General features: G+C 42.7%; 1 protein-coding gene across 13 annotated transcripts in view; it reads right to left on the bottom strand.

Annotated features, from left to right (window-relative positions):
* The window catches only part of Epac (Exchange protein directly activated by cAMP), a 207,958-nt gene that overhangs the window by 92,660 nt on the left and 100,762 nt on the right, over positions 1-14,536 (bottom strand). The window contains exons 1-2 of one of the 13 annotated variants that reach the window (XM_086991418.1): positions 8,892-9,627; positions 8,603-8,662 (exon numbers count right to left, since the gene is read on the bottom strand). The exons of 6 other annotated variants lie outside the window; for them this stretch is intronic. In XM_086991418.1, the coding sequence (XP_086847544.1) occupies positions 8,603-8,662; positions 8,892-8,927 (96 nt within the window). In that variant the 5' untranslated portion in view covers positions 8,928-9,627. 6 more of the 13 variants (XM_086991415.1, XM_086991417.1, XM_086991416.1 and 3 more) reach the window with 6 other exon arrangements.

Raw genomic sequence — 14,536 nt, 5'->3', positions numbered from 1 at the left:
TTTGACTTGCCGAAGTGTACATTACTTCTACAAACAGAGAACTATATTAAATATCTGCTATTGAGTACGTTTTTTACACCGACATTGATCAATAAGAAATAGCTATAACAGAAATATTGCATTTCACGTACACAGTTCCGTATTATAGACTTTATAACAGTGGAATAGGTGGGACGCTGACACGTACATTTGTTAGCTAAAGTCTACTATGAGACTCCCTTGCATAACGCACATAAAGGTTCAAACGTCGATGCGCTCCATATGTTCTTGGCTCACTAAGACCCGAATAGAAAACGGCGGTCCGCTACTGGGAGCTTTTGAAACGTCTGTGTGTAAAGAGTAAAGTAACTGACAAGAGTCACACTTTCGAATAGATTCCCTAAGCCAGCTAATAACTCAAGATATTGCTTCAATTAAATCAATCCACGCTCAAAAAAGTGCAACATCATATTAAATCTTGTCTGCTATACTTGGCATTCGTAATCGGCTCACATATGGGATGCTTGTTAGAGGCAAACCGAATTAACTACCACAGTCTGTCTTCTAGTATGTATGTGTTACATGAAATCATACGATGGCAGACCCTTATATACATATGTATTCCCCATAGGAGTAGCTCCACCCAAATGTTTGCCCTTTCTGTGTTTTTCTTAGCTAGCATGGTTATGCTAATGTTGTGTTTCGCAACAGTAACAGGATAATTAACTTGGGCTGAAACCCTGCATTGTTTCAAAAGAACGTAGCCCGCATTTCTTTTTGCAGACCGGTCAGCACTGCTCACTCGTGGCGCCCGGTGTCCAAATTACTACAAAGTTCTAATAGCTTTATTGTCGCTCTTGTATCGCTCGACCCCTATGTGTAATAGATCTCCGAGGGTTCTTTGAATCCCCGGAGTCATTCGTCCTTGCCAGTTTCTCCTCCCTTCACTTTCTATTTGGTCACTGCGTAGCGTGTTTGTTGTTTTCACGTGTATTGTCTTTGTCATCTTCCTCTTCTTACCTTGAGGGACGTTAGCCTGTGACCTGAAAAGCTGGAGTTTAGCGAGTTCTTAGCAGCGGTGACCACGTAGCTGCCTCGGGCCTGTCGCCATTTCATTTTCAAGGCGCACTTACGAAGTTTCCGGCCCAACAGAGCGATGCACTCAGCCGAAGGCTCTACAACTGGTGGATATTCACACATTTTTCACCAATCGAATTACACTGCACTGTATCACTGAATGTACTGATTCACATTATGTAGATGTTTATATAGGTTGTAAAACGTTAGGGCGCACATTGATCAACGGTAGTCGTTGATCGCTGATTTTAAGCTATGGATTCCATGCGTGTTAATGCACTGTACACTTAACAGGAAGCTAAATTTGACTACTAGTACGGGTTAGCATTGCTTAAGTACCGCTCTCTGGTGCAGGCACTCAAGATGCTTACATACAACTGAACTCATCATTATCACGCTATAAGTGTTATTTAAATACAGGAATACATGAGTTCTGGCTTATGTCAACTACACTCAAAGAGAGGTGGGGATTTTTCAAAAGTAAATTTTTAACAACACCCACGTAAATCATATCGGTCTCGTTTAACTCCAGCTTCAAGTAACTATCTATTCTGTTACAACTACTGTCGCCCCAAACTACTGAAAGCCCCACATTGGGCTTGAGTTTGTGCTCGCATCTTTTCGCAAAAGCTCGCGTACCGTCGCATCTCGTGGTACCAATAACACAAATTATGTCAGGCACGAGTCAAACCCGTAGAGACACATTTCGAGTACTCGGCACTGCTTCAGTTGAGTTGATTTCACTCACGTAAGCTTCATTGATATGGCGTGCTTGCTAGCATATGTAAACAGCTCACCAGTCTCGATCGTACCGTCCGCATAGTGCGAGGTCGGAAAGGCAGGGAACTATCGGACGGATCAAGTGGGTTCCACGCCAACTCAGATTACCGCATTGAATCGCATTCTTGGCATATAGGCTCTTGCGCAAGGGCCCTTTTTTCGTCAACACGCCTTTAGCGGAGGCCTGCTTCAACCCTATAGCCTATGCCATCGGCAAGGCGTGGTTCTGATCGTTTAGCTCCTGCATATCTCCTCCCTTCTCCTTGTGTTGCGCGTGGAGCAGAGCCGCACTGCGACAATGCCACTGATGGTCAAACTCTGTACAAAGCTCAGATTAGGTCCGCAGCTTCGTATCACCTACTCTAAAAATCAACCACGATTAACAACGGCCACTCCGTGACTGTACGCCGTCGTCTTTGACGTTGACGCTTCAGCCTGAATGACTAATGCAACCTGGCGAAACGCACGACGTTGCCTCGCTCACGCGGATTTTGTATTAATCTAGTGTGAATGATTTGTACTGTTTTCCTTTTACTTTGTTCGATGGTAGCTGAAAGCATTGTCTGTGCGCAGAAAGCTCTGTCAGTCGTATGGAAACGGAACTTGATTCGCTGTCGTGATAGCCAGTAGCATTTACCCGGTCAACCTTCATCTCTTTTCCTCTTTAGCGATTCAGTTCTTGTCAACATGCAGCGCATTTTGCGGCTGAGCGAATGGAGCCCAGCGCACCGCCCCGTAGAAACGGTAGGCGTCAAGCTTTATCCGTGCGCTCATTAGCTGCTCTCTTGATCTTCACTCAGTACTTCGATGGCTTCCGCCAAATATTCGCACAAGAGCAAAATCGTGCCGCTAGGCGTCATCTGTCTGTTCGGCTTGACCCTGCCCGCTAGAGCCTTTTAAGGGCACGCGGAGTGAGTGCCTGCGTGGGCGCCTGCCTGTGGCCGATAAAATCTGAAGACGCCGACGAAATTCGATAAGAGGCAAATGGAATTATGCTAGCTGACAAATGTAACCTGGCGCTCACACTCACAAACAGCTAAAGGGAAGGAACTGGCACGCACATGTGCCGTTGATGGCCGATTCGGTGTTAAGCGAGAGAGAAAAAACACGTAAATATAGATTTGAACGTACATTTAAGCTACAAGAGTTGCTGGTCAGATTGCACTCGGAAATCTTGCCGCGTGTTCGTTGGCTATTTCCTAATACCGGAAGGGGTCATTCGTTCCAAAGTGTTTTGGTGGTTTGGCGTAAAACCTAAGAGGCAACGAAGGTCAGAGACGTCCTTGGACACACTCGTAATATGTTAACCATATATTACGCTAACCTAAAGCGTATTGGTTTATAAATTTGCAATCGTTAGAACTAACTGTTGCTTCTCGTGTGGAGAATTTCAGAGCATATGTGCCATCGTTACGATTAATGAAGGCCTTAAGGAGCATTGCTAACTGTGCAGTGTTGATATAGCGTAACAAGTTGTAGTATTACATCTATGCATATATTGTGATTTCCTGTAGTGGTATAAGGATCACGCACTAGTCGGCACGGATGTAGATAGACAAAAAAGGCAACGCTTCCAAAACGTTATCGGCGGTTACGTGCTCGTTCGGACGCGGCAGCGGACATATCAAGGATGTTGACTCAGGATAATGATAAAAATCATCACCATCCTGGCCATCATTATGGCTATAACGGGCAATAATTTCTAATAGAGAAGATACTTCCTTGTTGCATGTAGCCGATTGCATTTACGTTGGCACGTGGCATAGAAAATCACTGTAGAACATCTTGATGATTTGATCTAGAATGTGTGCGATCGATTCTGTTTGGCCTAGTTGTTGTGGCGATAATTTGCGATGCATTTTAGGTAAAGTAACTAGCCGTACGCGGCCGTACCCAGTGCGTTGTCCGCAATCAAAAACGTAGGTGTAGCATCGTCCTTAGCTTAACCAGTGTCCAACAGCATGACCAGCTGGTACGTTTGTTGCTACTGATGTTGCTGACATTGGTTGCTAAAGTCAATTGCCATTCTAATCTATTCCGTCTTTTATTCGAAACGTTGTTGTCGCTGTCATCGCCAAACTATAATATTGCAACGTATTTACCGTTATTCGAATGGCCATTTGTTTTGGGGCGTTAGGGCCGTTTGAGCTGAGTCTGCTGGGCAAACAATTCATATCGATCCGCCTTAGATGAGGGCGGCCGACAAATACACGGGCGGACAGCTCTCGGCCCAGCTACCACTTGCCTTCCAGCCGGCCTGCTCTGGTGAGTCAGCTCGCGAAAGGGTAATCTTTGCAAAACCTGCTGGCGATAACATCGGGCGTGTGCCGCGGAAATTTCAAACAGACACCCATACGCACGAAACGACGCAACAGATACACGACAAACTCGCATAAAGGTTCAATTGAATCCTAGACAAACATTTTGCTACGATGGCAGAATCACTTGTTCTTAACCGCAGTAGTAATAATATTGACTGTGGCAATAACAATGATGATGTTATTATAAGTATCAAGTGTACTTTTTTTTCCCCCGCCAGCACTGGGTTTATTTGTAATAATACGCTCGCTGCACCATTGTCGCCATCAGCTGGATCTTGCTTGTACCGCGGTTATTGCAGTGGAAATCATCGTTGAGCGTTCGGCTTGAAAATACCAGCTTGATCGCTTTGTAAACTGCTTCATTCAGTCAAGTATAAACTGTTTGCCATAAAACCCTTTACAGAACAGTATGATAGGAATACTGGCTGAGTTCACTTAGGAGTTTAGTGTGGGGGTATCGACTATACATCATTCAGTTTTACTTTGTCCTCAGTTTACTTATTGTAACGCCAGCGCTGTCACGTCTCGCATTCCCGGTAGGTACCTACCTAATAGCTGTTCTGCTTAGCGTTCCAGTAGGCCGTTCCTCGATAGGAAACAAACATTACTTAGAGAGGCGTCTCGAAAATGAATCCTAGGACTTTTGTCGTCATCCTCAGGCGAAAAAGCAACAAGCAGCTAGCTTAGCGGCTGCTCGGCAAATCGTTCCGGAATCAAGATTGCGATTGAGCCGTAATAAAAGACGTTGTACGCTCTGCTTCAGGACTCGTTAGCCCGCGCGCTCCGTTTTGCCTCTGTCAACGATTTCGATTTCTCGTAGAAAGTATGGCCTCGTTGAAACTGATCGACGGTTATCTTTAACTATTAGCTGCTACCAACATTCTGGTATTGTACAGCTAGGAAATCAAATCTGAAGTCTGTTGCAAAACTTTCCCACCTGATTCCCTATCATCCTCTTTAGTGTTACGTACAAGGACCCCTTTAGAGACTACCGCAAAACGTAAACTGCTAACACGGGAAGCCGTTGCCCACTGCCAATTTATGCCCCATAGACAAAACTATGATAATTAAAGAGTGCAAGTCCGATTTTTCTTTCAGTAACGCCGTTACATCGAACTGTATTGAATTATGTGCGCCAGAAGCAAGTTGTTCTCTAGTGTTCGCCAAACATGGGTGGCGGCAAATAGACGACAATTCTCACTATACTGCGTTGGCGCTCGCAAGTTAAAAGAGCTCGGTCATTTATACTTATCGATAAGTTGCCTTCATATCAGATGTACCGTTTGTTGGTTGGCTATCATTAGCTGGACATCCGCTTAGCGGGACAGAACTGTGAAATCGAAAAGATATATTGCATGTTCCCGCGCTATTCGTTGGTTCGTTACCACGATGCTCGCTTGTGTACTACGTGTCGAGGCCTTGATATCTCATTTAATGGCTTGTGGCCGTTTACAGTCGCATGCATAGTTTGGCCATGATTTCGCTTTAACGAACGGATGCGTTTTACACCTATGTTTGCATATGAGTGTCACCCTATAACCCCTAAACACTATTTCTGCCACAGCTATCGTTCTACTAAAATGGATTATTACTGTATATCATTTAGTAGCGTAGAAGAAGACATGCTATCGCTCGAATAATAGAGACACCGAAACGGGAAAATGTCTACATATTCGTTTAAATTCGGGTCAGCTGTTATTATTATTATTATCCAATAAACGCTTCTAAGAAAACCAAAGTAAAAAGGACTAGCTAAATGTACTCGATTATGAACTTACAGTTAGAGCGCTCGATACGAGTCTGCTGCCAATCATCATTGTGTCATGCTTTTTTCTGTCGTTTAATAGAAAAAAAGATGACCCGTTATAATACAATACGCCTCGCCGCCCGCAAGAAATAGCAAATCGAGACACCTAGATATGTAAAGGGTTATTTTTTCAACTCGCACCTGCCTTTTGTATCACCGTTATCTAACAGGAAGACGGACGTTTTTATTTAGGATTCCCTAAATCGGCCAGAATAAGCTTGAGCTCGCATCTGTCAAATTTATGAAATATTCAAATTGCCAAATATGCGACTCGCAAATGGAGGCCATTTCCTTTGATCTGAGTGTCACATTCTCATAGAGTTTCATGGAAAAGTTAGTTGTATTATTACCAGTTTAATCGTATACAAAACCAGTTAAATACAACCTGTGCATCAAAAACATACGCGCTATTTCACAGAAAACAGTATCGGAAGCTGGGTCGCCACGTAAACCAATGAACAGATTTCGGGGCTCTATAATCAAAGGTACGCAAGAGGCGCTGATCTGAAGTCGTTTGTTTTTTGATTGAGGACAATGAGGGGTTTACAAACGAGCTTGTTCATATAATAACGCTACCAAGAATATGATATCTCTAACACACTATATTTAAGCTTTCTAGAGCTTCTTCATAACACATTTGTATCCGTTATGATGACACTATTAAATATAGGGCTTTCGAAGTTTGTGACACAAATATAGCAAAGTAACTTACGCACCAAATTGTTAGGTCCAGGTTCGAACCCGAATCGGCTGTCTAAACGAATGCTTGACTGAACGTTAAAGTCGAAGTCTCTAATACCTTGTGGCCTCCCTATTGGTTTTGACGTTATAGTCCTTTCCGTGAACCAAGGTTAAACAAACATAGTAATAATAAAAAATACCCGGCCGTGTGGGTGAATCTGTTCTCCACTCCACAGAATAACCGTAAGGATACGAGTTTGCAACGGGTAACAGGGCTGCAAATGTTGATGGCCGTTTTTAAATAGCAGAAATAACTTAGGCACGACTGTCAACTGAATTGGGTCCCGTAGAGCATTTCTGTGTAATACTTACCGCTAACTGAAAGCATTTCATTCAGACTGACATTTGATTGTTTACTCAAATAGCATCATAATTGTACGCGTAAGATGTGGCAAACTTATGTTTCTATGAGAGCAACTATATTCGCTTTTCCCTCGACAAATTTGAAAAAAAAAATGAATAAAAAGTGTAGCAAGAAGATTTGGTAGCGATAGAATGAAGATTAACTATCTGTTCATGTACATATATATATATATATATATATGAAAATTATTTATGAAGTCCCAAACGGACGGTGAGGCACACGATTCATCGATGACGACTTTCTGGCCGCCTGCTTTCCACTCAAGGCGCATGTAAGTGCATGGACGTGATATATAAGTATACACTATACGTCTATACCTATATGAGTGATTTACATTTGAGAATAACGGTAGCATGGCTCAAATGCGAGCGATGCTGCGGTAGGAGACACACTTGGCCTATTGCTAGCCGTTGGCTAGACCAAGCTAGTACGTTTCGTTGATGGGACAAAAAAGCACAAAGAGGTGGCTATTGTCCACGTATTGCGTGATCACCGGCTATAGCCGGTGGCTATTGCAATATGTTGGCGGCAGCTGGTGGTGATACTACCATTACTGCTGCCATGTGAAAATCGAGCCTCGTAAGAAGAGGAAAGGTGTTGATCAGAAATGCGTTCAGGAGAATAGGGGGTGAACTCATCGGATCTGCTCAGAGATGCTTGAGACAGAAGCGCTGCTGCAGAAGATTACCGATATCTAGATTAGTGGGCAAGTTGAAATTTTTTTTTCCTCGTCTTTAATGTATGGCTTCGACAGTAGCAATTTAATGATAAGAAAGATCTATTGTTTGATACGAATTTAGCGATAATCAATTAATTATCGAAGATCAGATTGTTTATAACTTACATACTTCGCAGGTGCAACCATGCGCGTGTGTTTTATGGTGCCCGAAGCGTATGTTAAAACGGATAGCGAAATGTACTTCACTACAGCAAGGTACAAACAAGTGGCATTATATGCCCCTCCGCAGCTAGCGTTTAGCCTCTAAAGCCATTGGGCGGGTTTTAGATAGGATTGGCGTTATATCGCCAAGCAGATTTCACGACAGAGTGTATCGTTAACACTGTAATACACTGTGCTAGCTACTGCTGTGAATTCGTTCAGAGAATCACCGTGACGCTTGTTACGCTTCGCATCAAGTAAAGGCTACTCAGCTGTAATCCTCGGAAAGTTAAAGTACCGTAGTCCAGAGGATATAGTTGGGAAAAAAACAGGCAACATCGCATCAAGTGGTTAGTAACAGCGATACCTCAACTTGTTTCTGATGTAGCATTTGTATCCTGTCTATCGGATCAAACGGCACCTTGCTCGTTTCCATTGCATATGGTCAAGTAAATTCCATGTTATTCAATTGCTGTGTGTATACCCAATGCCGAAATCTAACTCTTTTCCAAGCCCCAAATAATTAATTATACATTCGAGAAATCGCAGTTCTCCCAAATGTCAGGATAACAGTTGAGTGTTGTTAGTGAACTTCCAAGTTTAATATAGCAAAGAAATAAGTTACTGTTGTTAATATTGTGTTTTAAAATCACCTTTTTGGTAACTGTTACGTGCGTAGGCGGATGAAACACAGTCGTTCGTAGTAGCACAACCTTATATACAACGGAGCATTTCGGTGTTATTCAAGAGAATATTTCAGTGCGCCACTGCTACTTCAGCTCGTCCTAATATCAACCGGGCGTTAAAATCTGCGACTGATTTGCAACTCACGATTGCAATGCAACAGTTACCTCGTTTTAAACCAAAATATCTTGAATGAAGAAATGAGTTACTATAGATAACTCATTTCTGCTACTCGACGACTTCAGTACACATGCTTACCCAACTTCCTGTCCAGATGTTTCCGGCTCCCAACATTGAGGTTTTTTTACATCATATAAATGCAACATGGCTGAAGGTAAATAAGTAAACAAAGAAACGTGTCTTTTTTAGCAGATGGGTTACAACACTCACATTTCGCCTTACTCTCTATTCGAGCGCCTAGCTGTACTGTGCGTCATCTAGCACTCTCAAACTCTACCGCCGTATTCCTCTCGAAGTGGGCCGAAAGCCTATCACCTACGATCAAGACACAGTATCATAAGGCCCATAGCACAATCACTTCGAGACACTCGTCCGTGCAAGCCTACTCGGGGATATTGATGACACTAACTCTTGATGGGGCTAGGGCAACGCAGGTTACATAATGCCCCCTCCCCCCAACTTTGGATACCGCGCACCTTTTCAGTGCGCGTACACAAGAGCAGGTAATGGTAAAATTTTTTTTAGCATCGCTGTTTCACGTTGTTTTACATTGTATAGCCACCGGTAAGCCAAAAGTGGTCTGGAATATTAAATACCGCGCGCACTACGGCGAAAACCACAGAAGCCGGGCTTGGCAGCCGACATCGATGCAACGAATAAGTTGTAAAAAATGTTAAACATGTCGGCGTATCCCTTGGACTATTTACACTAAATAAATACTATTACAACAATCGCTGATAATCGCACAGGGCGGCCGCCGCCCGACACGACGGAACGGAGAGAGAAAACTGTCCTATTGTCGCGTGTCCTGCCGTACCCATCCACCTACCGCTGCAACCGTTGCTGCTTCTACTGACCGATAGATCTCTTGGCTTTGGCTGCCCAATAGTCCGTCAGTCATTCAGCTGTACGCATTCTCTATTCTAGTGATCAGACGGACAATAAACATTGAACCTTTCCCGATGGGCGAGGAGCTGGAGTCTTCCGACGGCGTTATCATCAACAGAGGAGACTACGACGCGATGCTGAAATAACGTTAACGACACCGTAATTTTTTCTATTCTCGCTGGTTTCCGCGCGACAGTACTGGCGCAATAATAGAATAGAAGCGCAGACAGTTGTATAACGTTGCTGAGGCGTCGCGTTAGCGAACGAGCCAGCGTAACAACAACGACGACGACGACGACTTCGAGACAGAAAATCTGAGACGGTAACTAACTCGTTGGGTAATTCAGCTGAGCGATTTAATAATCTAAATAGCAGCAGTAGGCCAGTGATTAGAGGCTCAGTTGTCTGTTCGTTTGTCCATTTGACCTGTTTGCGTATCTGTCAATAGCTAACGGGCAAGTCTCTACCACACTTTTGACTATTAGAACTATAAGAGCCGCAGCATTGAACGTAACGCTCGATTAGTGGTACTGGAATGTTTATCGCAGAATCGTCGTAGATTTGTCCGATGGCTACTATTAACTTCATTGCTACCAGCAGCAACATTGAGTAACGATAACTAAGCGTTGGGATTACGAGAGTGTTGACGATGACAATGAAAGGCCGATAGGACGCACAGCCACAGCAGTCGCTGAGCGAGAGTTCAAAAAGGCACAGCTCGCAGTAGAAAGGTGTTCGACCGACCTAACAGTCACGGGTCGTCATTCGACTCAGAGTCAGAAGAAACTCACCTTGTTTGGGTGATAGCGGTTGACAGAATGGCGTCTAGAAGCGCTAACTTAATTCAGCTATTTTGCAGACGGTGAACGCCCTAAGAACATGCCATAGCACTGGCCTTGTCGGCTGATGTAACTTGTGCTTTTAGAGGTGAGATAGGGCCATCGTTTTTAGTGGTTAACATTGGTCGGGTATTCGTTGGTTGTGTTGACGAAGTTATAGATCGTAGATATAGGAACGCCATAGATGGGACGTAGGTGGGAGGAAAATAAATCATTTGAATTTATTAGGGCTCCGCGTAAAAACAAGAACATTTAAAGTTCGACTGGTTTTAGGGTATCGTGTGAGACTGAATTAGCTTAGAAACATAAGGTGCTTATTTCTGAAATAGCTAGCAAGTTGACAATGGCGACAAACATGTGCCAAAATGGAAACTGTCGAAGAATTAAATACCTCGAATCTGATTTAGGTTAACAACTGCTAGTGAAAAAAGAACAAATACATTTACATAGGATTGTTTATTTCAGATCTTTTTCACTCAAGAGAATATAATTTTCGATTACCCCAACGTTGCAGTTACCTTTGAGTTATGCTTAAAGAAGATATAGTACCACTTTATTGAATAACAACTAGCTAATACGCCTGAGCTATAGATTAAACTCAAATTAATAGATAGATAGATAGATAGATAGACAGACAGACAGACAGACAGATAGATGGATGTACTTGAAAGGCCATCAATTCCGGCAAGTCAAACATCGAATCTGTCTTGAGGCATTTGGTCGTAACTTACATCTATTAGCAGTTCTCTTAACTAATTCTAATAGTGTAAGATAAGCGTCGAAAAACGCTACCACATAACACGGGACAGGACTTCAAAATACAATGGGTTCTAAAAGACTCGACTGGGAAGGGATGCAGTTTGGGCGGCCAACTCACGTCTTCCTAATGGTGCTATCATGGTAACCATGAATAGCAGTACTAATACGAATCTACATGAGTAAATTGTATGTAAAAACGAGTTGTTATCAAATAATAATAAGTGAATCCATAGCAGCTTCAAAATAACTGCTGGTACACTCACCTTGGAGCTTCATAAATCTGCTACAAAAAACGCGTATAAGTTTACCAAGAATGTTTCTTTGGCGTCTCCCAAGCAACATTGGAAAGAAGTTTCTGAACTGTCAAATAGAAGTATAGTTGGGTCTTGGTTTGATCAACTTCACTTGCAACCTTGACCTAAAGGACTTGCCTAATTAGCTCGAGTTAGAGTTGAACACAAAGCTTCGCTCTGAAGTTTGATGTGTCAGAATTGACACCCAGCAAACGTGTTATTCTTGTTCTCAGAACTCGTAGAACCGTTTGTTATGTACGCCATGTACAGAGTAAAAGGTAACCGGACGAAGTAAGTGAGCCACATCCAAGCTGTGGCTCGGTGTTACCTGCGTTTGCCATTTACAGAGCGCAGGGCCCTACTGAGTCGCATCGTAAATTGGGTTTATTTAATAAAGAAGCCTTTTCTATTGGCTAAGTTCTAATAATTTCAACCAAAACTTATTGCCCAGTAGTTGTTGCTGAAATCGCTGATGAGTGTTTTTAATTACGGATGAGGTTTACGGATGTGACAACTATTTGGCCTGATGAATTTGTGGAAACTTACTCCTCTTGCTCGAGAATCGACTGAGGCCAGTTTAATCCAGTTTTGGAGTCTTCTTAACCCTTTAAAAATTATAAGGATCCCTCATCCGCGCGTCGCTTGCAGTTGAAAAGGCTCCACACGGGCGAAACTTATCGAAGTTAAAGGTTCTCGCCTGCTATACAAATTCTATTGATGCTGCATGCTAACGCGTAGCAGCGTATGTGGCGTGCACACAAATTTAATAGAAACCGTTAACTTGTTCATTTGAAAGGCAGATCAGTCTCTCGCCCACCCTCCAGCAGCATCAGATCTGCAAGGATTGAGAGACCCGCAAAAGCATCCTGTGATATTGTATAGAATGTTTACTTTGTTACGCATCGAGCACGATTAGTTATACTCTTAAACTTGGTACAATGGCAGTAGGCTAGATTGGAAAAATTTTGAAACTACTGTAATAAGTTACTCATCCTAAACATGGATGCCCACACTCTACTTGGCCTAGGCAGTCCATAAATATAATAGAGACCATAGATTATCGCAATATAAGTTCTCGAAAAGTTTCTCGCAATTGTCCTTCATTCGTTATATCAGATGTTATATGCACCTAGTAAAGCGACGTTCGGTTAACAAAGTACTGACTTAACAAGTACAGGCGATAATTTATATGTGGAACAATAAGCTACCATCACTACACAAGCTACACTATACGATTTTTTTTATCTGGAAAACAAATGCCTCCGCTAGGCTTACGCCTGTGAATACGTCTTCGACCTGAATAGAGTGACATCTTTTTGAGGTCGAATAGAGTCAATGATCTAGGAAAATGGCCTACACGATGCAGATATATCTGATTTTATTAAACTTGTCGAAATCGTTACAAAAGTACCAGAATCAATCTAAAATTATTGTGTATTTATAAAATTAAAGTGGTTTTTAATCGAAGTACGGTCTATAGCGGCATATGTTGAAACAGATATTATTATTATTATTATATACAGCTTTAACAAATATGAAGAGACATTATTGTGTGTCACTTGGTTCTCTTGCTGCAATGTGATAACGAGTGATTCCATTCTTATCTTGGTTTTTACAGTTTGGAAAAGTATGTTAGTTCTGTCTATACTGCACAGTTCGTCAGAGACTGGAAAAAAACATTTCGGTCAACAAGCAAATAACTACTACTAAATACTAAATTAAGACTTTCCGCTGCTACTATACTCAAATAAATAGATATCTCAATTTGTGCTCCAGGAATTTTGCCTTTTCCTTAAGCGTTCACAGAACCAAACGGTAGTATCAAATGGTGAGGGTACCACGTCAGAATAGAGCGCGAATTTCAATGATGTCATGCAACCGGCTGTTCTGCAAAGGCCACAGCCTTCAGTTGTGTTCTATGGGCTACGGAAAAAAAGGCTGGTCTAAAAGACGTCTAGACGGATCCAATTAATTCATGCAAATCATCTGCGAAAGTTTGCACTCGTACGAAATAGGGCATCAGAGTCAGTGTATGTACAAAGAGCCAGTCAACCGATGACCAGTTAACCATAGTCGTATAAAAGGTGACAAATAGGCGCAAGCTGAAATGGAGCTTGCTGCCAGTCGTAACATTAGCCCTGCAGCCAATATCTGAAAAGCTACTACAGGGCTAAGAGAACGCCATCGAGTAAGCTTTCTGCTACTATTCGCGGTTCCTGGTTCATAGACCTCGTGACTCAGGCAAGAATACAATGCGCCTAATTAGAAGAGAAACAACAGGACTTCTGGGGGCAATCACCTAGCTGCCCACAGTGCCTTATAGCTATTGAGACTAGAATACAATAATATGCGCTATTGGTTAGGCCCATCGAAAGGTTCTTTGTACCATACGATGTTGACCGGATCCGTGTCTGGCCGACTTTGCTGAACAACCGGACTCGAGCTGCCGCTGTACATTATATCGAGCGGCTCTGTTAGTCGTAAAGTAAAAAGCGGAACCCGAATATGATGCAATTATTCGGTGCACGTACACAATATCCAGGGGCAATGGTATTACTTAGAGGTATCATATACGTTCAACATTTAACCCGCATTGTTCCACTATTCCTTTCACTATTATTTACTTCCGGTAAGGCGATACCCACCGTACCTACCTGTATCTGCTTGCACAAACTAGCGTAGATACTATCTATTCTACGATTACCTCATGACTAAGCACAAAGATGCAGCGTTGTCATTACCTTTGACAGACGGTCATCCGATCGACAAAGTGACCGCATTACACGCTACGCATCGACGTTTTTCGTACTTCTCTTTTACCCTGCTATTTTCGTCATTCTCAACATTCTTGGCAGATGCCTACGGGGGCAACGATTCGCCTTTTTTGACCCTTCATTCACAATTTGTTCGTTACCGAAGGCTTTCATAGCCTTGGCCCCCGTGA

The sequence above is a fragment of the Varroa destructor genome, unplaced genomic scaffold (assembly GCF_002443255.2).
Source record: "Varroa destructor unplaced genomic scaffold, Vdes_3.0 BEIS01000005.1, whole genome shotgun sequence".
Taxonomy (NCBI): Eukaryota; Metazoa; Arthropoda; class Arachnida; order Mesostigmata; family Varroidae; genus Varroa; species Varroa destructor.
This window is presented reverse-complemented; position numbering and strand designations above follow the sequence as displayed.